General features: G+C 55.0%; 2 protein-coding genes across 3 annotated transcripts; both read left to right on the top strand.

Annotated features, from left to right (window-relative positions):
* The first annotated feature begins 1,101 nt into the window (after positions 1 to 1,101).
* PRELP (proline and arginine rich end leucine rich repeat protein) lies at positions 1,102 to 11,867 on the top strand. The gene is made up of 3 exons (XM_052698153.1): positions 1,102 to 1,243; positions 7,572 to 8,532; positions 9,822 to 11,867. The coding sequence occupies exons 2-3, from the start codon at positions 7,587 to 7,589 to the stop codon at positions 9,998 to 10,000; spliced, it is 1,125 nt and encodes a 374-aa protein (XP_052554113.1). The 5' UTR covers positions 1,102 to 1,243; positions 7,572 to 7,586; the 3' UTR covers positions 10,001 to 11,867.
* Positions 11,868 to 14,373: 2,506 nt separating this feature from the next.
* OPTC (opticin) lies at positions 14,374 to 17,479 on the top strand. Of its 2 annotated transcripts, XM_052698205.1 has the most exons (6): positions 14,374 to 14,693; positions 15,109 to 15,253; positions 16,289 to 16,447; positions 16,546 to 16,748; positions 16,894 to 16,989; positions 17,090 to 17,479. In XM_052698205.1, exons 1-6 carry the CDS (start codon positions 14,451 to 14,453, stop codon positions 17,258 to 17,260), a joined length of 1,017 nt encoding a protein of 338 aa, XP_052554165.1. In that variant the 5' UTR covers positions 14,374 to 14,450; the 3' UTR covers positions 17,261 to 17,479. The 2 variants fall into 2 exon arrangements, with proteins under 2 accessions (XP_052554165.1, XP_052554166.1); XM_052698206.1 differs by lacking the exon at positions 16,289 to 16,447.
* Positions 17,480 to 22,082: the final 4,603 nt, after the last annotated feature.

Genomic DNA, 22,082 nt, shown 5'->3' with positions numbered 1-22,082 from the left:
AAGAGGCCACTGCTGGAACAGTCAGAAGGGCTGCAGGGAGCTCAGGGCCAAATGGGGGATGCCAGCTGGGGGGAGTTTTGGGGAGGGTCTGATTTTGGCTGTTTGAAGCTTACTGCTGATTGCCCTATCAGCCAAGTGGGGCAGTGCAGTATCAGCCCCTGCCAGGCAGCTGCCAGTGTCCAGCAGGTTTTGGTCCAGGTTCTCTTTAAGCAAAAACAGCTTTTCCTGGCCCTTCCTGCAGATCCACATGGCTGGAGAGAGGATGAGGAGCGTGGGAGCCCCTGCCCCCCAAACCTGATGGGGATGCTCATGGCCTGCTGTGCCTGTGGCACTCCCTGCTTGGCCCCATGCTATTTCTTAGCACAGTGAATATTCACCTGGAGCCCCTGGGAGCAAAACGATCCCCTTGGGCACCCACCAGCCCACCAATCCCTGCAGCCCCAGCACTGAGGTTCCTCAGTACATCCCCTCTGCACAGAGCAGTTTTCCAGCCCAGGACCTGCAGAGACTGAGGGTAAAACCTCACAGCCCTTCACCCACGTCCCACTCAGCCACCCAGCACTGCCAGAGCTCTGCTCCTTCCTCTTCACTGAGCATCATCGGGATTTGAATTAAAGCTCTCACCGACTGGGAGCGAATGAAACCCATACCATGTCTTATGATGCCATCGTCCAGACCCCTGCACGGGACCGGTTCCATTCTGCAGGACAGAGGGCAGCTGTGTGTCCCCGTGCCGTGTCACCGCCTCGCGTGGGATGGCTCTGGGGATGGGTGGCACACGCAGAGTCCCCGCGCTCTGTGCTCCCTCTGTAATCAGAAGCACAGCTGGAAAACACCGGCCCAACCGCACACTCCTGGAGCAGGGGCCGTGGCAAGGGAAGGGCTTATTGAAATTATTAATTAGCTTTGTTTTTAAACACGGGCTCCGAGCAGCCTCCGCAGCAGAAGGAATTGTTATTAAACGCCAGCCCTCCGGCAGGCAGGCCATGTGTGCGGAGCCCGCAGCGCTTGGCTGCCAGATAAAGACGTTATTGTTGTCATCTCGCCTCCATCCCAGCCCTCCGCCTCCCGCGCTCCCACCCACCCCGCGCCCGCGGTTCCCAGGAACAAAACCCCCGCGCAGCGCCGCGCGCTCGGCCGCCGCTCACTCGTGGAGAGGAGGAGGAGGAGGAGGAGGGAGGCAGCCAGAGGGAAACTGCCCTGGGGATTAATAAGAGGCAGGAGGAGGGAGAGGTGCACGCAGGTAAGCGGTGGGCAGGCGCTTCCCCCGAGGCTCACCTCGCCTTGCCCGATGTCCCAGCCTGGACGCTGCACTGATCCACGATGCTCCTGCCCTCTCCAGCGTCTCTTACATGCACAGCAGCATTCGCTGCTCCTTTTCTCTCTCTTCTTTTTTTTTTTTTTTTTTTTTTTTTTTCTTTTTCTTTTTCTTTCTTTTCCTTCTGTTCTTCCGCAGCTGGAGTCTCTTTTTCCTTCACTTTGCTCTGTTTTTGCAAGAGTTTTGCTCAGCATGGTGCAGGGCTGGGGGTGGAGGGGGCTGAAAGCAGAACTAAGTCCCGTGTGTGACAGCGTTGTGCCTACTGCCAGGTGCTTTCTGTGGCTGCTCCCAACCACACGCAGGCTCAGTTCTCCAGCTGGGTAGAAGTGCTGGGGGTGGACAGGGGGCTGCTCAGCCCACGCCTTGCCCTGAGCAATCTCCTGCTTGGGAAAGCAGTGCGGAAAGTGTTCAAGGAGTGGGAGAGTTTGAGAGGAGAGCGCACACCTCTGGAGTCAGGACTGCTCCCAGGGAACCTCCGTCACTCCGTGTGTTGTGGCACCGGGTCACTGAGCTCTGGGTTTGCAGGGAATGGGGTGGGGGGCTGCTGCAGGGTGCTGCTCCCACAGGAGGAAGGCTGGGATTGTACAGCGAGGTGGGATGAGGCAGCCAAACAACATCTGGGTGCCTCAGGAGCAATTTTAGCATCCTTTCGTGCAGTGGTTGAGCTTTTCTACCCAACAGGCAATGTCTGTGCCTGGAACACGCAGCCCACTCCCAGGGCACATAACACTGCCTTTGCCAGCCCATTAGATGGAGCAGCTTGGCTCACAGCCGGCTCTTTGTGCCTGCTTCAGCAGGCGAAGGGAGAAAGCAACGGGGCAGGGATGCTCACTTAAATCCTGGAAAAAAAATTTTGGTGTGCAGAAGAGATTCAGTTTTACACCAAACCTGCCCTTCTTTGCCTTTTTGAGAGCTGGATGCTTTTAGGAAAAGAAAGAAATAAATAAAAGGATGAAAAACAGAAATTCATTCTCTTGGCAGCCGAATGCAAAGCACGCAGCATGTGAGGGCTTGGAAACTTTCCTAGGAGCTGTGGGCTGCCTTATGTGGTGCTGGGCTGCAGCATCCCATAGCCTGGGGGAGCGCCGGTTCCTGGGTGCCCCTCTGTGCTGCAGTGCAATGGACTGGGTGCTCCCAGCAGGAGGGATGGAAGTATGGCTGTGGGAGGTCTGCTCTGCCTTGGGAAGAGTCTGGGAGAAAGGGATGGGGCGGAAGGAGCTGACAAAGCATCAGGGAGTGTTTCTCAACGTTTTACAAAAGCAGAGCTGGCACGACGCGTCTGCTGGGAGGGGAGTGGGGTGTGCATGGAGGTTTGCTTCTGTGGGTGCAGCATGGAGGTGTGCGGGCTGAGCCAGGAGCAGCCTCAGGGCATGCAGGGAGGAGGAGGAGAAGAGAGGAATTGCTGAGATGGATGAAGCAGCAGTGGTGCTTTCTGCCTGCGTTGCCTTCTCACAGACCATCCCAGGGGGAAGAGGTCGTGGCAAACGCAATGAGCTTTTCGCAATGAATCTGGTGACTGTGACACAGCGGGGGGAGCACTCATGGGCTGCGCATCGCCATCCCCACAGCACGCAGTCCTTAAGCTGAGCCCACAGGCATTGCTTGTGAGCCCATGCTCACATTTGAGCTGCTCTCCAGCCGGACTACAGCTGGTCCCCTGGGACACCCATGTCCTGCATGTTCACATGAGAAGAAATGCAGCACCGACCCCAGCTGGATCAGCAGCCCACAGCTTGTCTTTTGGCTGGGAAATTACTGGGAAAGGGCAAGCAGGGCTGTTGTATCACTGCTCCGCTCTGCTGTGCTCCCCAGGCGCCTCAGGAACGTGCGGGTGGCAGCATGTCTGCCTCCCTCAGAGGACAGCCTGGCACTGTGCACTGTGGTTTTCCATCATTTCCAGCACTGCGGCACTGCTGGATAAAGAACCCCCTGTTTTGGTTAAAACTGATCAGACCCAGAGCCTTGCAGAGAGCTAATGGGCTGTTATGGAGACTGGAGGAGGAGGGAGACCAATAGGGATTCTTTGCTGGCTCCTTTTGGCTGTTTTTAAAGTCACTATTTCTTGTTCTGCTGTAGAGTGCAGGTTCACAGGGAAGCTGGGGGTATTTTCCAGCCTGGGGAGTGGAGATGAAATGAGAGATGGAGGTAGCAGTGGGAAAGCTGTGAAGGGAGCAGGGCTATTGGACTGGAATGTAATGGTGCAGCAATCAAGTCTTTACCCTCACCTAAAGACAAAGGTCCCCTTTATTTATCCCTCCTGGCCCCTCCACAGGAGGAGGGGTCCCAGAAACATCTGTCCAGAGCCTGCTGCTGCTCCCTGTATACCCAGCTGCTCCTGGAGGCAGCCCCGAGGGCAGGAGGCACCTGAGAGAGACTGATGTGATTTGTGCCTGCCTAAAATCTCCCAGCAGCCTTTACAAAACTCCCTCCTCTCCCAGAAGCTGTGATTTCTGCACCGGTCGCTGCGCTAGCAGCAAGCATTCCTTCGGAGCAATGGGCTCAGATGCACCAAAGGTAAACTATTTGGAAAGCAAAGTGTTGTTTGGGGATGGAATTTCCAGCTGTTGTGCTGAATTTTTGTTGTTTGTAATGGGATACTGAATGCACAGCTGTCTCTTCTTGGGAAAAGCTCCAGGCTGGCATTTATTGGAGGCTTTGCCATAACTCCAACCAGGATCTTGTAGGAGATGCTGGTCTTGCACCCAAGCCACTCAGCATGGCTCAAGAGGCGCCTGAACTGTTAAAACTATTCACAGAATGGGGCTTTCCTCTGCAGCGAGCACTTGGTTTCCTGAAGGCATTCATTGCTTCATGATTTAACTCTATTCCTACTGCAGGGATTCCTCGGGGAGGCACCCCGGAGAGGTGTTGGAGGTGTCTCTGATGGGGAGGCATCCCATCAGAGAGCGATGGGAAAGGTGGAGGCATCTGCAGAGCAGACACTGCCACAGATTCAGCAGCCAGTGCTCATGCAGGATCAGGGTATGGGATTTCAAAATCTATTTCTTGCATTCACGTGAGTGAATTCAGCGGTATGAAAGTCGACAAATAACAGACTGCTGATGGCGCTGTGTCCAGGGAGAGCCAGCTTTGAACCTTCCAGTGTGCTGGAGGCAACTGTAAATCTCATGGCAGCCTCAGGCTTGTTGCAAAAAGACTGGTTGGTGATGTTTTTCTGGACGTGGGTGCCACAGGCCATGAGCTGCTGCGTGCAAATTGCAGGGGAGAGATTGCTGCTTTCTGTGCGTGCGATGGAAACAGTGGGCAGACCGGCTGCAGTCCTGGCCCCGCAGGCTGCAGGTTGCAGGCAGTACAGTGGTTAGGAGGGTTTGCATCTGCCTGCTGACACTTTCTTTCTGCACTGACAAATAGCACATGATGCTGTCGCTCTTGGGTCTGGATTTCTGGCTCAGACACTATTTCTGCAGAGTCCCTGTGGTGATGGAGGCTCATGCGGAGGGGACAGCATGGCTGTGTGTGTAACAGCACTCACGTGCCAGGTGTTTTCTGAATGGGCTGAAAGCTGACTCAGTTCTTGAGTCTGATGGGGCAATGGGGCAACCTCGTCCTCGCCCCTCATGGTGAAGTTGCCCCTGCGGCAGGGAGGAGCTGAATGGCTGCACCAAAGAGTGCGCTGAACAGCAGCGTACTGCATCCCAAACACCTCCTCCCTCCACCACCAGCCAAATGCAGGCATCAGATCTCCCCCCACTCCACCAGGCTTTGTGGGTGTGAAAATCCAGAGCTGAGTTTTGGAGCTGATGCAAAAGCCCGCGCAAAAGTTTAGGATAATGTGGGGGGAGAGGGTGTGCAAAGGGGGACGTGGCTGGAGAGGAGGGGGATGCTGTGGGGCCAGGGAGGGGCCTGTGTGTTGGGAATTTGTCTGTACTCCGCGGCCTGCTGTCGAATCTGTCCTCCAACAACACAGAAGCATGCACGTACATCCCCAAAGGGAACTGACTGCAATACTGCTGAGCTGAATATCTGGCGGTGCTGCTCTTCCCCTGTTCCTCCCTTCCCCCAGCGAGATGCCAGAGCTCTGATTGAAAACAGCAGGCATGGGAGCCTTGTAGGGTTAAACAGAGCCAGATGGGAGTGGAGTGAGACAAAAAGGAAAGTAACACAGGCCAGGGGAGGGCGGGGGGTGGGAACAGGGTTTTTTTTCAAGGAGAAAGTCAATTACTTTGAGCCCCAGGAATGCATGGGATTGCTTCAAAGGGAGCAGGGCTGGCACAGCCTCAGGGGCTGGAAGAAGCACCCACCAGAGTTGGAGTGGAAAGGGGGTTGTTATGCTGGAGGGGACCTAGACAGGCATTTCCATGTCAGGAAAAGGCAACAGGAGGGGGTTTGGTGGTGGGTGCTGCTCTACCTTGAGGCAGACTGATTTGAGCTCCAGCATCACCAAAGCCTCCTGCTTCATGCTGCTATCCCAGCTGTAATGTCTCCCACGGCATCTGCTCAGTTAGCCTGAGAGATCCATTCTCCTCTCTGTCTCATCTTCCTCCCCACCCTCCTCCCTGTCTCCCCACTCTTGGTTCCCCTTCCCATCCCGGTTCTGCCCAGCTTCTCCATCTGCTTTGCTGTTCATCCACCTGGGCTCCATTCTCACTGGAGTGCCAAATGCCTTTGGTAGAAGCCTGACAAACACCCCCAGGTATCTGCTGCCTGCACAGAAAGTACAGAACCTGGTCTGCTCCAGCTGGCCTGGGAAGCATCCAAAGCATCTCCTTCACCAGGCTTTCTGGGGAGCTCATCTGCAAAGAGCTGGATTCTGCCACCCTCCAAGCTGTCAGCTGGAGAGCACCCAGCAAAAATCTTGCAGGGAAGGTTGCTGCTGCTGTTTCAGGCAACAGGGATGGGACAGAAAGCCTCCGTGGGCTTAGTAACAACCGCAGAAATCACAATGTGGTTGAGAAGGAGAAGTGGGGGATGTGAGCTGTTGGGCTGGTGTCCAGGAGGGGCTCCCAATGGCTAGGGACAATCAGAGGCCTTGTCTGATCCCTCTAGATCCCCCACTGCTATTGCACTCCCCCTAAATTACCAGCCCAGCCTAGCACCCTGCAGTGGGGCTGGAGGTGACGGATCAGTTATTTGGGTAACATAGGGAGCCATATGGCAGAATATCTTCAGTATTGCCCAATCGTAATCTTGCAAATGTCCTTTTTTTATCACACAGCCTTAGAAATGGGCCGTCCTGCATTAAATCCTGGTCCCTGAAGCACAACACTATCCATCTTCACTGCTCTGCTAGCTGCTGCAGGCCTCCTGCTACTGTTGCTCAGCCAGTTTGTTGCTGAATCATTGATTTTTTGGCTCAAGAGCAAAATTAACCCTAATCCATCAGGGCCTCTGAAAGGGCAATCCATCCTTCTGGAAGAAGGGTGCAGTGAGGCTCCCAACCCACACTGGGGACATCTTCCCACCACAGGAGATGCTGCTTATTGAAGCTGAAGGGATGCTGCAGTTCAGAGCAAGAAAATGTCTCCTCGTGCCCCATCTGCTCACCTCTGCTCTATTCAGGGGATTTCTGCCCTCCCTGCCTGTCTTTATGACCGCTCGTCTTTTGCCAGAATTACTGCACAGTTTCCTTGCAGTTTTAGGACCCCTGTGTAGCTCTCTTCCCTCTTAATGTGGAATGAGTAGGGTTACCTTGATCTCATTTCTGTGCCCTGCTGTAGGTGACTTTTCTCTCAGCTGTGTTTTGTTCTTTGAAAGGCCAAAAAAGTAAAAGTAAAGATCAACCAACCAACCAACCAAAAAAAAAAAAAAAAAAGAAAAAAGAAAAAAAGAGACAAGCCCTCCAAAAACACAAATGAAATGGAAAAAAAGCAACCCCCAATGGCATAAAGCTGAGCCAGAGGAGATCTCAGTGAACTCATGCTTGGGAAAAGGGTTGGATGTAAAGATAACTCCCAGGGGGCAGGAGAAAAAATAGCAGGTTAACTGGCAGAGTAGTGGAGTAACTCCTGGTGCCAGAGACTGTGGTGATGGGAGATGATGCAGAACCTAAACTGGTCTCTTCACACAGAGGGTGGTGAGGCACTGGAACAGGTTGCCCAAGGAGGCTGTGGATGCCCCATTCCTGCAGGCATTCAAGGCCAGACTGGATGTGGCTCTGGGCAGCCTGGTCTGCTGTTGGTGACCCTGCACACAGCAGGGGGTTGCTCATCTATGAGCACTGTGGCCCTTTTCAAGCCAGGCCATTCTAGGATTCTGTGATTCTTCCTAACCCACCTCTTGTTGTCTCACTTAGGCAAACATCTGGACCATGAAGTTGGCCTTTTGCTTGCTTCTCCCACTTGTTCTTGTGCTGATCTCAGAGGTGAGTGGGCAGCGGAGGAAGCCTCCACGGAAACCCACCCGCCCGCCTCCTGAGCCCGTCGAGCCTGTTGAACCCGTGGAGCCCACCGAGCTGCCCCCACCCCTGCCGCCCGGCCCACCCTCCATCTTCCCTGACTGCCCCCGAGAATGCTACTGTCCCCCAGACTTCCCCTCTGCCCTCTACTGTGACAGCCGCAACCTACGGAAGGTCCCCATCATCCCGTCCCGCATCCACTACCTCTACCTCCAGAACAACTTCATCGATGACCTCCCGGAGGAGTCCTTCAGGAACGCCACAGAGCTGAAATGGGTCAACCTCGACAACAATCGCATCCGGAAAGTGGACAGGCGGGTCCTGGAGAAGCTGGAAAACCTCATCTTCCTCTACATGGAGAAGAACCAGCTGAAGGAGGTGCCTGCCTTCCTGCCGCCCAACCTGGAGCAGCTGCGCCTGAGCAGGAATCAGATTTCCAAGATCCCTGCTGGGGTCTTCAACAAGCTGGAGAACCTGGTGCTCTTGGATCTGCACCACAACAAGCTCAGTGATGGAGTTTTCAATAAAAACACCTTCAAAGGACTCAAGAATCTCATGCAACTCAACCTTGCCCACAACATCCTGAGGAAAATGCCGCCTGGGGTGCCCAGTGCCATCCACCAGCTCTTCCTGGACAGGAACAACATCGAAGACATCCCCAGTGACTATTTCAAGGAGTTTCCCAACCTGGCGTTCATCCGGCTCAACTACAACCAGATCTCTGACAAGGGGCTCCCCAAGAACTCCTTCAACCTCACCAACCTGCTGGTGTTGCACCTAGCTCACAACAAGCTCACCAACGTCCCTTTCATCAGCGCCAAGCTGGAGCACCTCTACCTGAACAACAACTCCATTGAAAGTGAGTCACGTTGGCCAGCTGATCTGGGAAGCAGATAGATTGAGAGATGGCAAGAGTTTTGTTCCAAAGGGCATTTTTCACCCATGAACCTTTCAAAGGGGGGATGCAGTGGTGAGATGAGCTCAGGTTTTAGTGTTGGCAAATGAAGGTGGGTTTGCACGAGGTGAAGGACGAACCACAGATGAGGGTAGCAGCAGAGGAGCAGGGCTGAATAGCCCTTGGAGCTGCAAGGCTTTTCTTATTCGTTGCCATGGGCAGACGTTCTTAGGGGCTAGCAGTCATTGAAGCAGTTACTTCCCCACCAGGGTTCAGAAATAGGGCTGCTCAGAAAAGAGTGTCTGTGCACATGTTTTACAAACTGATGCCAAATACACAGTCAAGATGGTTAGAAATAACCCAGATTAACTCTCAAGCAGAGCCTCACAGAGGAAGGAACAAGGAGAACAGGGCTGTGATGGAGGTTGTCTTGGCAAACCAACCTGGGCAGTTTCACACTGCTCCAGGCAAAGCATAGCGACTTGATGGTGCTGGCCTGTGAAGTGTGTAAACACAGCCAGCACATTAGAGAAGAAGGCAGAGAACCATTCCTGGTCAAGCCAGATGTTTCTGCTTTTAGAGGTCCAGTGACCTGCTGTCCTTGCTATCTGCAGGGGAGCAAGAATGCTGCACTCCTGCCAGAAACCCTCTGTGCATTGGGGAAAGAGAGCTGGGCTCTCATATTTCAGGCTCTGGTTTGGGGGCTGCAGGACCTGCACAGGGAATACTCATTTGTGAAGCAGCTGCCAGGCAGGACATTGGTCCCAACAGGTGACGTGACGCCACCACTTCCACATGCTGCAGTGTTTGTTTATTGGGCAGTGACTGTGCGGCTTTACATGGAAGAGCAGTGTGCTGCCACGGAGGTGTAAAATCATGGACCGGGCTCTGGCTGTGGCATCAGGAAGGGGCAAGGCAGGAGCTGTCTTCTTACCTGCCAAGCACTGACCGTGTTGTGATGATCCCTTTTGTCTCCAAATTGGCTCTCTGTATTCCTCACCTTGCTTTGGCTGAGTGACCTGCTTCATTTCTGAACAAAAGCAAGATTTCTCTCTTGCTTGGTCTGCACCCTGCCCCTTGCAGGGGCTGGGGATTCTCCTTTTGATAGCAAAGCAAACCCATCGTGGGGGTGACCCTATGAAGATAGGGACAAATAAATGGAGGAGAGGGGGATGGTTGTCTAGCATCCCACCCTGCCTTCCTTTTCCTCATTACCTCTAACCCATGCCTTTCTTCTCCTTCTTTCCCTGCAGAAATCAATGGGACGCAGATCTGCCCCACCTCACTGATGTCCATCCAGGACTTCTCCCCCTCCGACCTGGACAGCGTGCCCCGGCTCCGGTACCTGCGGCTGGACGGGAACCTCCTGAAGCCCCCCATCCCCTTGGACCTGATGATGTGTTTCCGCCTCCTGCAGTCCGTGGTTTTCTAGCCCTGCGTGCCTCTCCTATGACTTGGCTTTGCACAAAGACTTGAACCCCATCAGCTTTTGACACTCGGGACTCTCTTTGCTTCCCCCTTCCCTCGCTCACACCCTGGCCTCTCTGTTCCTCATCCCCTCCCTTTCCTTGCCTGCAGTGGCTTCTGTGTCCCCAGGGGTTGTCTGCAGGACAGCATCATGTTGCAGCAACTGTCCCAGGTCCCAGCATCAGCCTGGGCTGCATGGGGGGCTGTCACCTCTCACTATGCTGTCACACTCCTGTCACCCTGCCCCTGCCCTCACCCCCTCCCCTCCCCACCTGGCCCTTTGCCAGCACTGGAGCTGGCTTCATCTCTCCCCTGGACCTGGCAGAGTTTGGGGAGGATGGGCTCGGTCCTAGCCAAAGCATGTCCTGGTGGAGCTGATGAGGAGGCTGTTTGGGGAAGGGATGGCACAGGAGCGAGCGGTGCTGCAGGACAGCAATCACACAGCCCTGTGACGGAGCTATTTCAGCTCAGAGCAGCAGTATTCTGCACAAACACCAAACCCAAACAGCCACGAAAGCCGAGACCGGCCTATCTGGGGACAGCTGCATCCCTGTGCTCGGGGCTGCAGCACGCGCTGAGGCTGACTCCCGGCTTTGGGAAGCGCAGCCCTCCGTCCCCGCACCGCCTCCCATCGATCCAAGCGAGTTCTGCGGTCACATCCAACCGACGGCGGCGGAGCGGCGCTGCGGGTCCCAGCCCGATCCCGGGGCGTTCCCCCGAGGTCCCGCGGCCGCCGCCCGGTTCGGTGCGCGGGGCGCGCGGCTGGGACCGCAGGGCAGAGCCGGCAACGACACCTCGTGGCCGCAGCCACGGCCCGGGGCCGGGACGCCGTCCTCCCGCAGCTCCGCAGCCTTGCTCTCGGGGCGGCGTGGCTGAGGGCGATTGGGCAGGAGATGGTGGAGGGGGGGGGGGGGGGGTGGTCCTTCCCCTGCTGCTGCCTGTGGGGTTGCAATACACTCCGCGCGTTCTGCGCCCTTGCCCCGATTTCAGAGCCCCCTCCCGCTCCCCCCCCCCCCGCATCCTGCCGCCCCCGTGCTGAGATGCTGACGTGAAGAACATCTGGGCTTTGCTGGCTGGGTGACCTCCGTGCCACCCCCCGCCCTGCCCTCCCCTCCTCTCTGCACCCCCACCTCCTGCAGGTTCCACTCTGTCGCTTTCTTGGACCGAACACACGTCTGGTTTTGCCTTGTGGTTTTTGATTTTTTATTATTATTATTATTATTTTTAAGGAGAGGAAAAGAAAAGGGAAAATTACTCTTTTGGAAAAGCTGTTTTTTATCCCCTCTTCTCCCCATTTCCACATGTATCACTTCCCTCTTGGATAGCTGTGCCTGCATATATAGGGTGTCCGGGTTTAGAGGGGATTACTCTTTTTTTTTTTTCCTTCCTGATCCTCAGGACTTACATTTGAGGAGAAAAAAATCCAATCAGAACAAATATAAAGCAATAAACCAAAGAAACCAGCCTTGGTATTCATCCCCCAAAGTGACCCTTCTCTGGGGTGGGCATGGACAGGCACTGTGTCCCACCCCCAGGAAGGGATGGGCATGCTTCCTACAGGAAGGATCAGCAAACTCCCATGATATTCAGGATTTTTAAAATAATATGAGTCTCTCCAAGTCTTCTTCCAATGGGCTTTGTTGGGTTTGACAGGTTTCAACCTTAGACCCGGAGACCCTATGTATATATTTATATATAATGTGTATATATACTGGTAGACTGTACAGATATATCTAGAGACATATGTAGTTCTCAACTGATTTCAACTTAATGGTATTTTCACTCCTACTCTCTGCAGCAGTGAAAATAAAGAGATTCACAAGGGACCTGGAGCCGTGGTTGTCTCTGCATCTTCTCTGTTGCATGGGAGCAGCTCCGTTTGGGAGCACAAGGCAGCCCTCCCAAAAGCTGGAGCTTGTCTGTTGCTCACCCAGGGCTCTCCTCTACCTGTGGTGATCAGGTTTCTGGAGCATGGGCCTGGCCTAGTGAACAGTTCTGCTAATTAGGAATGCCCAACTTTGACTGCAGCTCCCAGGGTTGTGGATGCAGATGATGGGTGTTGTTGTCCCAGCATGGCTGCATGCACTGCATTGGGGTGGGTTGTCTCAAACTGGGGCTGAAGTGCCCCACCTCACTTTGGTGCTCCCAGGAAAGCCAGACAAATGCCTTTGGGGTGAGTTTGCCCCTCCGGTTGGCACAGGTGGACTCTGGGACACGTAGGAAAAGCATTTCTGACACACTGCAATAAGCCTGGACCCCCAGCGCTGTGGTTGTGCGGGTTGCATGCATGCTTTCACACAAGCAGAATTGGTGTGGGCAGCAATTTATCTTCTGCCCATCACTGCAGGTTCAAAATCTCTTTTTGCTGCTGCTCTCCCCACGCGAATCATGAGCAGAGAGGGAGGGTGGATGTGGGTCTGGAGGGAACGTGTGGGCTCTGGCATGGGGCACACAGGTGTGTGCGTGCGCCATGCAGAGCAGGCAGCTAGCTCTCCTGTTTTTCTGCTGTAGAATAAAATCTGTGCTTTGTGATGGGCACATGAACCCCGTGCTTCGACGTGGCTGCCACTCCAGACGAGGAACCCAACACTGAAGAAACAAGGGGGGCTGAGCCGTGGTGCCCCCGAGCTGCCATGTCGTCTCCATCACTGTGGCTGCTGAGCCGCCTAATGAGGGGCTTAATGGGGATTAGCGGCCGCCCTTTGCTCCCCTGTGTCCCGAGGGGGCCGGGGCTGCGTTGGCAAGAGGGGAACGTGCGTGGGACATGGGACGTGTGTGGGACAGCTCAGCCACACCACACAGCTGGGTGTGCTGGGCCTGTGGGTGCGTGGACAAGGATGGTCCCCGCTGCGAGGGTGTCCTTGCCTGTCAGAAAGAAGTGGCAGATGGGCATGACGTCTCGGGTGGGTGAGCGTGTGGGCTGCGATCTGTGTGCAAGAGAGAGGAACGTTTTCACAGTGGTGGGTGGCTGCATGTGCACCGTGCTGCCCAGTATTGATGGAGCCGATGGGGCTGGTGTGCACACCCAGCCCATCTTGAGGTGTCCTAGCCCTGTAGGACGCATCCCCAACACTCAGAGGATGCAGCAGGGCTAGGAGCCGCAGGTGGCAGGGAGCCAGCAGCTCTACTGCACACGTGGGTGCATGGAGGGGAAGAGGGGAACTTCTCCCACCCCACTCTGATGGTGAGAGTGGTGCTGCCCCCAGTCTGTGCCTGCTCCCTCTCCACAGACCGCTCCAAGTTTCCAAAGCAGCACTGCACAGAGGGACTGAGCAGAGGGGAAAAGTGAGGGGGGCAGATGAGCCGAATGTCACAGGGTACTTGGCTGCTTCTGGGCATGTGCTGAGCGAGGACGCCCAAAGGCTGGGGAGCAGGAGTCCCCGCACACCCTCCCCAAGGCTGGGGTGCTCACTGCACCTTGATGGAAACCCCACTCAGCAGCTGGGGCTGCACCTGATGCTCTGCCAATCCTGCATCCATGAAACAGCCACATGTAGAAATTGCTCCTTGCCTTGGTAGGATCTGGGCTGTTGGGGCAGCCTACCATGCCCTCTTTGAAAAGAACTGCGTGTCTCCATCATCCTTGGGGACACGGAGTGTAGGGAGTAGAGTACGGTCCTGATCCCATTCCATCTCATCCATCACAGCCCCAACACAAACCCAGGCAGTTGGAGGAAAGCCACCACGGCTCTGGCTTGTCCGTGGAAACAAAGCAAGGTCGCAGTGGAATGCTGGGGACAGCTGGAGGCTGCCAGTCTGATTGGCCACGTCTTACCTCTCCCCCCAGCGGGAACTGCGCCAGGTTCTTCCACCCATCCTCTCCAGGTATTAAAAACCCAGCAGCACTTTCCAGGCCAGCAACAGCCCACAGGAGTGGAGTTCTGTGCCAAGGAGGGGAAAGGGGGTATGTGCATGCTGTCTTCTTTCTTTCTGCTCCTTCAGCACTGAGCCCAGTGGCTCCATGTAGGGTTGGGGTGAGCGGTGGGTCTGGGTGAACTGGGTGTTGATGTTGCACACAGGAGGCTAATGGATTTTATTGCTCTTGTAATGGTTTGATCTGCAGGAAAAGTGGAAATTAGGAGCAGCATTCTCAAACCAGATGCACTCTGGGTTGTTTGTATGGGAGAGTTGTATTGGGGGGCTGCTGGGGCCAGACTGCTCTGCTTGCTTGGCTGGGAGTGGGTGGTGCTCCGAGCCCCTCATCACCTCCTCAGGGCTGGGAAAGTGAGGGCAGCCCAGCTGCTTGGGGCCTCTCCTGCACAGCCGTGCAGCCAGGCGTGAAATGGGCTGAGAAGAAAATAAAAGCTCATCCCCCACTGCAGTCCCTGGCAGGGCTGCAGAGTGAGGCCAGCGTGCTCATCCTGCCTTCCTGCCCTTCTCTTTGCTTTCACCGCTTTGCAGCTGTCTTAGGGTAGATGGCTTTAGGGCACAGGATGCAGACTCTGGCCTGGGTGGGCATCGCCAGCCTGTGTTTGGGAGCAACCTGGGCTGTCCCAGCCAAGAAGGAAAGGAAGAAGGTGGAGAAGCCAAAACCTGACCTTGTGCTTTATGAAAACCTGGATCTGGAGAACTATGACATGACTCTGGACAGCTATGGGGACATCATGGACCTGAACAACTATGAGGAGCTCTATGACTATGGTGACCTGGCTCCCAAGGTGAGGGGGACAGGAGGGCATGTAGGGCAGGGCTCACCTGGGGAAGGAGGCAGGGGATGCCCCGAGAAATGGACCACAGCTGGTTCTTGTGGGCCATGGCTGGAGAACGAACTCGGCCCCTTGCACAAGCCTATGAGCATTGGTGGTTCTTCCACTTGTTCTGCTGTTGGGAAGGCTTTACCCAATCCCAAATTTCTCCTGCTTCCTTGTGTCCTGCCTGGGCTGAGTATTGCTATAGGATGAACCATGCGAAGACAAGGAAAAAGTGTCTGCATCTCTCTGGGTAGTAGAGGGTAGATTCTGAAGGGCCAGGAAAGCTGCTGAAGGAGCAGCTGGCTTTCCTATGAGAGCTATCCAGTACCCCAAAGGGGAGTGGGAGAACTTGCTCAGCCTTCATGCCCCATCTGTTTTGCAGATCGAGGTTGGGACTCTGGCTCCTCGCCCCAAGGACCGCGGGACTCTGCCAGAGCTGGGCACAGCAGCTCCAACACCCAAGTTGCAGCCTCTGGCCACCACCAATCCCACCCGCCCAGCACCACTGGGGCCCAACACTGCGCAGGGTGAGCACAGACTGACAGGGTTTCCATCCACTGCAGCCATACGACCCAGGGTAGGCATGGATTGTGCTCTGCAAGAAAGAGAGCAAACTCTTTTCCAACAGCAGACAGCAGCAGTTATTTGCTCTGCCCATGCAGCAAGAAGAGGAGGGGTGCTGGGGTTTGCCTTATCACACAGCAGGCAGGAGTGCTGCAGCAAGACATTTCTGAGAAATGAGCTCCAGCAAACACCAGCAACATCTTAATGAGCACAGGCATTGTGAGAGTTGGACAGAGTAGCAATTAGATTAGCGACAATTAAAATCCTGTAGTGAGGGATAAATATCTTTATTCATTTTCTGTGATTCCGGACTGGGACAAATTAAGGAGGAGGCAGAGGGAAATTGTTGCCTTTCTGCTTTGAACTCTCCCATTAATGGATATAGAGCCTGGTGGCCCTGGGGGAGAGGAAGCCTGCATGGGAGGCACCCAGCTTTGCCTCTCCTGCTGCCCCTGCCCAGCTTTGCTGGGACCACCTTGCTTGCACAGTGGAGTAAAGTGTTTTGCTCGATGCAAAACTATTTTCTTTTGCTTTCTTTTGCCACATTTTTTCTGTGAGAAAAAATAATGCGTCCAAATGGGCTTCATGTGCAACTCTGCTGTGCTCGGGAACCTTGCATCTACCCTTCTCCCATAGGAGCTACCCTGATCCTGAGCAGATTCATTTATTAGCAGACCTCAGGCTAGTGCTTCCTGACCCTTCTTCTGCTGGTTGGGATGCTCAAGGGAGATGGAGCAGCCCAGCTGTGTCATGCTCAGCCATGTCAAGCCATGCTGTGCCGTGCTGAGCAGTGAGGTGCTGTGCTGTGCCATGCTGTGCCGTGCTGAGCCGTGAGGTGCTGTGCTGTGCCATGCTGTGCCGTGCTGAGCAGTGAGGTGCTGTGCTGTGCCATGCTGTGCTGTGCTGAGCCGTGAGGTGCTGTGCTGTGCCATGCTGTGCTGTGCTGAGCAGTGAGGTGCTGTGCTGTGCCGTGCCCAGTGCTGCCTCTCTGCCCCCAGGCCTCCCCAGCTGCTTGCGCTGCCTCTGCATCAGAACCTCCGTGTACTGCGATGACACCGACCTGGAGCACATCCCACCTCTGCCGCCCGACACCACCTACCTGTACGCCCGCTTCAACCGCATCGGTGCCATCCGGGCTGGCGATTTCATGGGGCTGAGTATGTTGGGGCAAGGCAAAGGCCAGGCCCTGGGGTGGCCTTGCAGGGACAGGTGATGATGTGTGACCTGTGCTCCCCCTCCCTCCCTCTCCCATCAGAGAAACTGAAGCGAATAGACCTGACGAGCAATTCCATCTCCTGGGCAGACGTGGATGCTTTCCGTCTCCTCCCCAGCCTGCAGGAGCTCATCCTGCCTGAGAACAGGCTGACAGCTCTTCCCGAGCTGCCCCGCAGCATCGTCAGGCTGGATGCCCGCCTCAACAGGATCCCCAGTGCTGGTCTCCGGCCCGAAGCTTTCCAGGTAGGTGCTGGAGCTGTTGGTATGCACTGAGCCATGCCATGCACCCACAGACCCATCTGGATGGTTTTAACCCCATGGCAAGGGATGATGGGGCTGGTGCCGGGGGCAGGGAGCGAGGAGCTTCACCTCTCATCTCTTCCTGCAGGACCTCACGCAGCTGCAGTTTCTCCATCTGTCTGACAACCAGCTGGACTACATCCCTGCACCCCTGCCAGAAAGCCTACGCTCCCTGCACCTCCAGGTGAGATGTCTCCTTTTTCATAGCAAATCCTCATCTGCAGAGCTCCCTGCAGCTCCTCTGCACTTCCAAATCTCATTTTCCCCTTTCTCTCACCTTCCAGAACAACAACATCCAGACCATGCATGAGGACACATTTTGCAACAGCCAAGACCAGAGCCACATCCGCAGGGCGCTGGAGGACATCCGCCTTGATGGCAACCCCATCAACCTCAGCCTCTTCCCCAATGCCTACTTCTGCCTGCCCCGCCTGCCCACGGGACGCTTCCTCTGAGCCCCAGCATCAGCCCCTGATGGTGAGCATCCCCAGGCCCCTGGCGCTCCACCTGCACTCCCTTGTTTCCTGCTGTCCCATAGAAAACATGGGATTAAGGCAGACGTGTTTAACCTTAGTGTGAGCTGAGCATCTGAATGCGGGTGAACTCAGTTCTGGGGCAAATAGAGCTGGGTGTGAGCAGCTGTAATAAAATGAAGACTTTAAAAATGAATTCAGTGGGTTTTTTTTTGTTTTGTTTTTGTCTCTGGACAGTGAGAACAATGGAAAGTTCTCACCCAACCCAACAGCTTCTTTGTGATCTGTGCTGGATGCAAGGATGGGGACTGCTCTGTGTCCCAATTCTTGCTCAGTTTCCTCCCTCCTGGGGACCTTGGGAAGACTCTGTGAGCTTGCTTTAGGGGTTTCCAGGCCAGGAGCTGTGCTGTTGCAAGGAGGTGATGCTTTGACCTGTACAAAGGGCTGTCCCTCATCTGTGCACAGGTCCATGGATGATCTGTCCCTGGTTGGGACACAGAGCTAATGTGAGCTGTGTCTGGAGGGTTCGTGCAGCAGCTCCCTGTGTTTTGGGGCTGCTTCAAAGCCCAAAGCCTGAAGGCAAATGTCCTCTCATCCAGCAGCAAAGAGTCACTTGGATGTAGTTAAAATATCTCATGTCAACCCAGCGTTTCAAACCTGAAGAGTTCTGCCCAGTGGTGAGATATTTTAAATGTAATGTATTCATCCTCAATATTTTTAAACACATGTAATAAACATGCGTACAGTGAGAGAGATGATGCACCCCCGGAGAATCCAAAATCCTGAACTGAAACCACTGAGCTCAGCCCACATCCTCCAGGCCTGGGGATGCAAACTAAGGCAGCTCGAGAAAAGATTCAGCTTCTCATATATGGGCACGCTGTGAGCACTGCTGTGTGCTGGTGCCTCAAGTCTGCCTTGCTGGCACGGCTCGGCGACACGCTGGGTGTGCCTGCGTGCACTTTTCCATGCAAAGCCCTAAGAGGGGCTGCTCTGACACAGGCGATGTCCATCCAAAAGCCAGGACCTTTAATAAACGGTAAAAGGAATTTATTTCTGCTCCAACCATTCCTTCCAGGCTCTAGATGCCAGGATTTATTAGCCCTGTTTCCTTGCCATCCTGGAGTCACCCGGCTTTCCCCAGCAGTGAACTCTGCTCCTTCACGTTCATCCCACTAGATGGCAAGGCAGAGTATTTGGAGACGCCTGACCTGAACGTCCGACTGCAAACTGAATCTCTGCTGTCTGTATTCCTTTTCGGGATGTTTTAGCATTTTTGAGAGATTCACGGGCATGCCCATGTAGCTGGAGAAGAGCCAGAGCTGTGCCCAGGTGTGCAGAGAAGGTGATAAAAGCAGCCGCAGGACGGAGAAGGATTTGCTTCAATTAGCAGGGGGTAAGGTAGGTGGGGATTTCTCTGGGCGTGAGGGCTTTGCAGAAGCCGAGCTTTAATGCCAGCAGTGCGATGACCCGGGGGCTCTGCTGGGGGGAGCTGAGGTGCATCTCGTGTGGCATTCAGGTCTCTTCGGGTCTAAAGGAGGAAGGGGCAGCAGGCCTCTGTCTTCCTCACCTCCAGAGAACCAGGGGTCTGCTCGGGAGCTGAGCCCTGTTACTCCGCAGTTGGTACCTGTGCTCCTGTATCCTTGCTGCTTCTGAGGAGAGAGAGAAGAAATGAGTGCCCCCCTGTGCAGGGAATAGGATGGCAGCCCCCTGGGATGTCTGACGCTCCTGCTGCTGGCCCATGGCTGTTTCCCACCCTTCTGAACTCCCTTGTGACCTCAGTGGAGACCAGGTGCTCAAACTCCCCCCAATTACCTCGAAGAGGTTGGAGGAACCTACCTGGCGCTTGCATGGGAGCACAGCCTGCCCTGGTTCTGCACGTAGCAGCTGATCTCAAGGGACTCCGCCCAGTCATGTGTCCTCAAGCTCCCTCGCCCCTGCTCCCCATGTCCCCAAGTTGTGCCCAGGCAGCTGGCAGTCCTGGCTGCTGTCCATCCTTGACAGCTCTGCCCAGCTGATGGCTTGTACCATTTGTGGAGACCTGTTTGGATCTAAAGTCATTTCTGTGGCAGAGATTTTTAGGGCTGCGCAGACTATCCCACGGTTATATGCATGTAAAGTTCTGTGCAGCTCTGCTCAGATTCATGAGCTGCTTCTGCTGACCTGACGTGGGCACAGCCTGAGCACAGCAATTCAGGGCCGGCAGCTGCCAGACCTGCTGCATGTATGTGGGGCTGAACGGCTGCAGGGGAGGGAGTGGAGCAGCCCAAGAAAGAGAAATGAGTGCAGGGCGCTCTGCTAAGAGCTGTCGGCTAGAGCTGTGTGAAGGCAAAACATCACTCTGATCTCAGGAGCTTTCATTGAGGAGCAGCGGGAGCTGCAGGGCTTCAAAGCAGCTGGGAAACGGTGAAGGCTGCACTGCTGGAGATGGTGAGATGAAGGGGGACAGGAGCATCCCTGCTTAGAGGGGATGGATGGGACAGGCAGCTGCTTCTGAGATCTTTTAATCTGGGGGCTGTGTACAGGAAACCATGTTCCCACTGGCATGAGGATGGAGCAGGAGGAGCAGAGCTGTGCTGGGTATTGAGCTCCAGGGCTTGTGTCCTGCCTGTCCCTCTCTTTCCTCTGTCCCCCCTCCCTTTCCCATCTCCATGTGTAATTCATGCTGCTCTCCTCTCACTGTCTCTCTCTGCTTGCTGCTCAAGGTCACCTTCCTTGCTGGGCTGGGTTTTCACATATTGATTGCTTGGCTCCAACAACCAATGTCTCAGTGAGCTCCCGGGCTCATGCCAGCTCAGCATCTTGTCACTCTCTGAAAGAAGCTTCTCCATATGGGCCCCCCTCCTTTTTCATCCTGCCCTCCCCTGCACGCTCTCCTCCCATCCCCTGCCCAGGCATGATTAGCAAGCACCAAAAGAAGGAGGGGAAAGCCTTAGAGGCACGGAGGAGCAGCCTTCCCCTTCCTCTGCCTGGTCATGTCCCTTGGTACTGCCTGGGGACACAGCCACCCTTTTCTTCCCTATTGTAACTCCACTGCCAGGGCAGTGCAGGGGGAGCTGGAGGTCAGAGGCAGAGGTGGGAACCAGAGCAGCAGCAAGAGGAGGAGAAGGGAGGTTTTCAGCAGTCCTGGGAGCCAGGTGATGTGGGATGAGGTCACAGAGATAACACACATACCATGTCCACACCAGCCAGCATCAGTGTCCCCACAGTGGCAGCCCAGTCCCCAGCCCGCACCCAGGGTGGGCATCTACTGAGTTTATTGGCCAAGTGCAGTATCAATGGCAGGAGGGGAAAAGGCCTCTGAAGTGTGGATGCTGACAAGATCCTGGCCTCCTCCAGGCTAGAAATCACCCTTAAATGCTGTTGAAGAGGAAGCGCTGTGGCCGAGCTCGCTCAGCGAGTGAGGCTTGGATGATAACAGTTTTATTTATAGCATTAACTGGCTGTTGGCTCAAGGCACCGATTTGTGCTTAGTGTGTGCAGTCCTTTAGGGTGGCTGTTTGTGCAGCTTGTGGCCGGAGTGCTTGCCTGGCCCTGCCAAAGCCATTGCCGTGCTTCCATTGCCTGGCATTGATCCCACCCTGTCCCAGCTCTCATTCCCAGCCCCCCAGTCTGGCCAGAGCCTCATTTCCTACCTGTATGTTTACGGCATCCCATATGGAGAAATCCCACTTGAGTGCCATAGGGTCTGGGAGGTTGTGCTTCGCTAATGCTAATGGACTAATTAGTAATGGCCACCTGGTCACCACTGCGTTGCTTCTCAGCACCTCAGTTTCCAGATCTATCCCTTATTTATCCATTCTTTAATTTATTTTTGAAGGATCCCAGTGCTGGGATTCATTAGATGGGAGCTGCAATGGTTTTGGAGACAAAATCACTGCTCATGAATTATCGCTGGGGTGCAGACAGCTGCCGGGGCCTCTGTGGGGAAACTCAACAATGGAAACTGAGACAAAAAAAAAAAAAATAATACAGCCCCAACTTAAATTGTTTGGGCTTTTCCTCTCCTCATTTTCCTCTTTATTGCTAGGTGAAGGAGGAGGAAAAATACAGCCAAAGAAAGAAGAGAATGCCTTATTTCCCCCTTCACAACCTTTTTGCTTAAATCCTGAAGGTTTAGGGCTGAAATGACAAGCCAACCCCCTCCTTGCAGCCGATCTGGGAGTGCCTGAGCACCCCGGGGCTCTTCCAACCTCCTCCTCCTCCTCCCTGCCCGGGGGGGGGGAGTCATTGCAGCGAACTGCTCAGGGTGGAGATGCGCCCAAGAAGCAGCTATTCTTAGCGATGTTGCGTTAGGTCTTGTCAGCAGGAGCCCTGATGCCTGGGGGAGGCACGTGTCCCCGGGGGGCCCGCATGACTTAACCCAATTCCTGCAGAATCCCTGCAAAGCTTTCCGGGAGCTCTGCTTTGGGACAAGGGCTGCAAGGAGCCTGGGGGCGATGAGGCCGAAGGGCAGGGGTCTGTGCTCTGCTTCACAGGGGGACGTGACTGCTCTGGAGGATGCTGGAGCCTGCAGCATGAAAGCTGGTGTCCCCAACGCAGTCAGGATTGACAATGTTCTTGTTCCTTGCAGCGGGGGGCAAAAGCTGCTTGGTGTGTCCCCGGAACGGGGGTTATGCCCTCCCTGTGGCTGATCCCAGCTGTGGGGATCTGTCCCACACCCACGACCAGCAGCATCACTGCCCAGAGCAGCCCTGGCTGTTGCTGCAGAGAAAGGTTTCCCAGCACCACTCCTAAGGTCACTCTTTGTTCTCACCCAAGCACACCAAACCATCTCAGCAGAGAGGAATGTTGAAATGGAGGA

The sequence above is a fragment of the Tympanuchus pallidicinctus genome, unplaced genomic scaffold, assembly GCF_026119805.1.
Source record: "Tympanuchus pallidicinctus isolate F22 unplaced genomic scaffold, pur_lepc_1.0 scaffold32, whole genome shotgun sequence".
In the NCBI taxonomy this organism is placed as follows: domain Eukaryota; kingdom Metazoa; phylum Chordata; class Aves; order Galliformes; family Phasianidae; genus Tympanuchus; species Tympanuchus pallidicinctus.
This window is presented reverse-complemented; position numbering and strand designations above follow the sequence as displayed.

What these genes read in the sequence shown, in the direction of transcription:
- OPTC (XM_052698205.1), top strand. Translation starts at nt 14,451, where the DNA reads ATGGCTTTAGGGCACAGGATGCAGACTCTGGCCTGGGTGGGCATCGCC. An exon ending in ATGGTGACCTGGCTCCCAAG is followed by an intron (nt 14,694 to 15,108) that starts GTGAGGGGGACA and finishes TCTGTTTTGCAG; the next exon opens with ATCGAGGTTGGGACTCTGGC. An exon ending in TGGCGATTTCATGGGGCTGA is followed by an intron (nt 16,448 to 16,545) that starts GTATGTTGGGGC and finishes CTCTCCCATCAG; the next exon opens with AGAAACTGAAGCGAATAGAC.
- PRELP (XM_052698153.1), top strand. Translation starts at nt 7,587, where the DNA reads ATGAAGTTGGCCTTTTGCTTGCTTCTCCCACTTGTTCTTGTGCTGATC. An exon ending in GAACAACAACTCCATTGAAA is followed by an intron (nt 8,533 to 9,821) that starts GTGAGTCACGTT and finishes CTTTCCCTGCAG; the next exon opens with AAATCAATGGGACGCAGATC.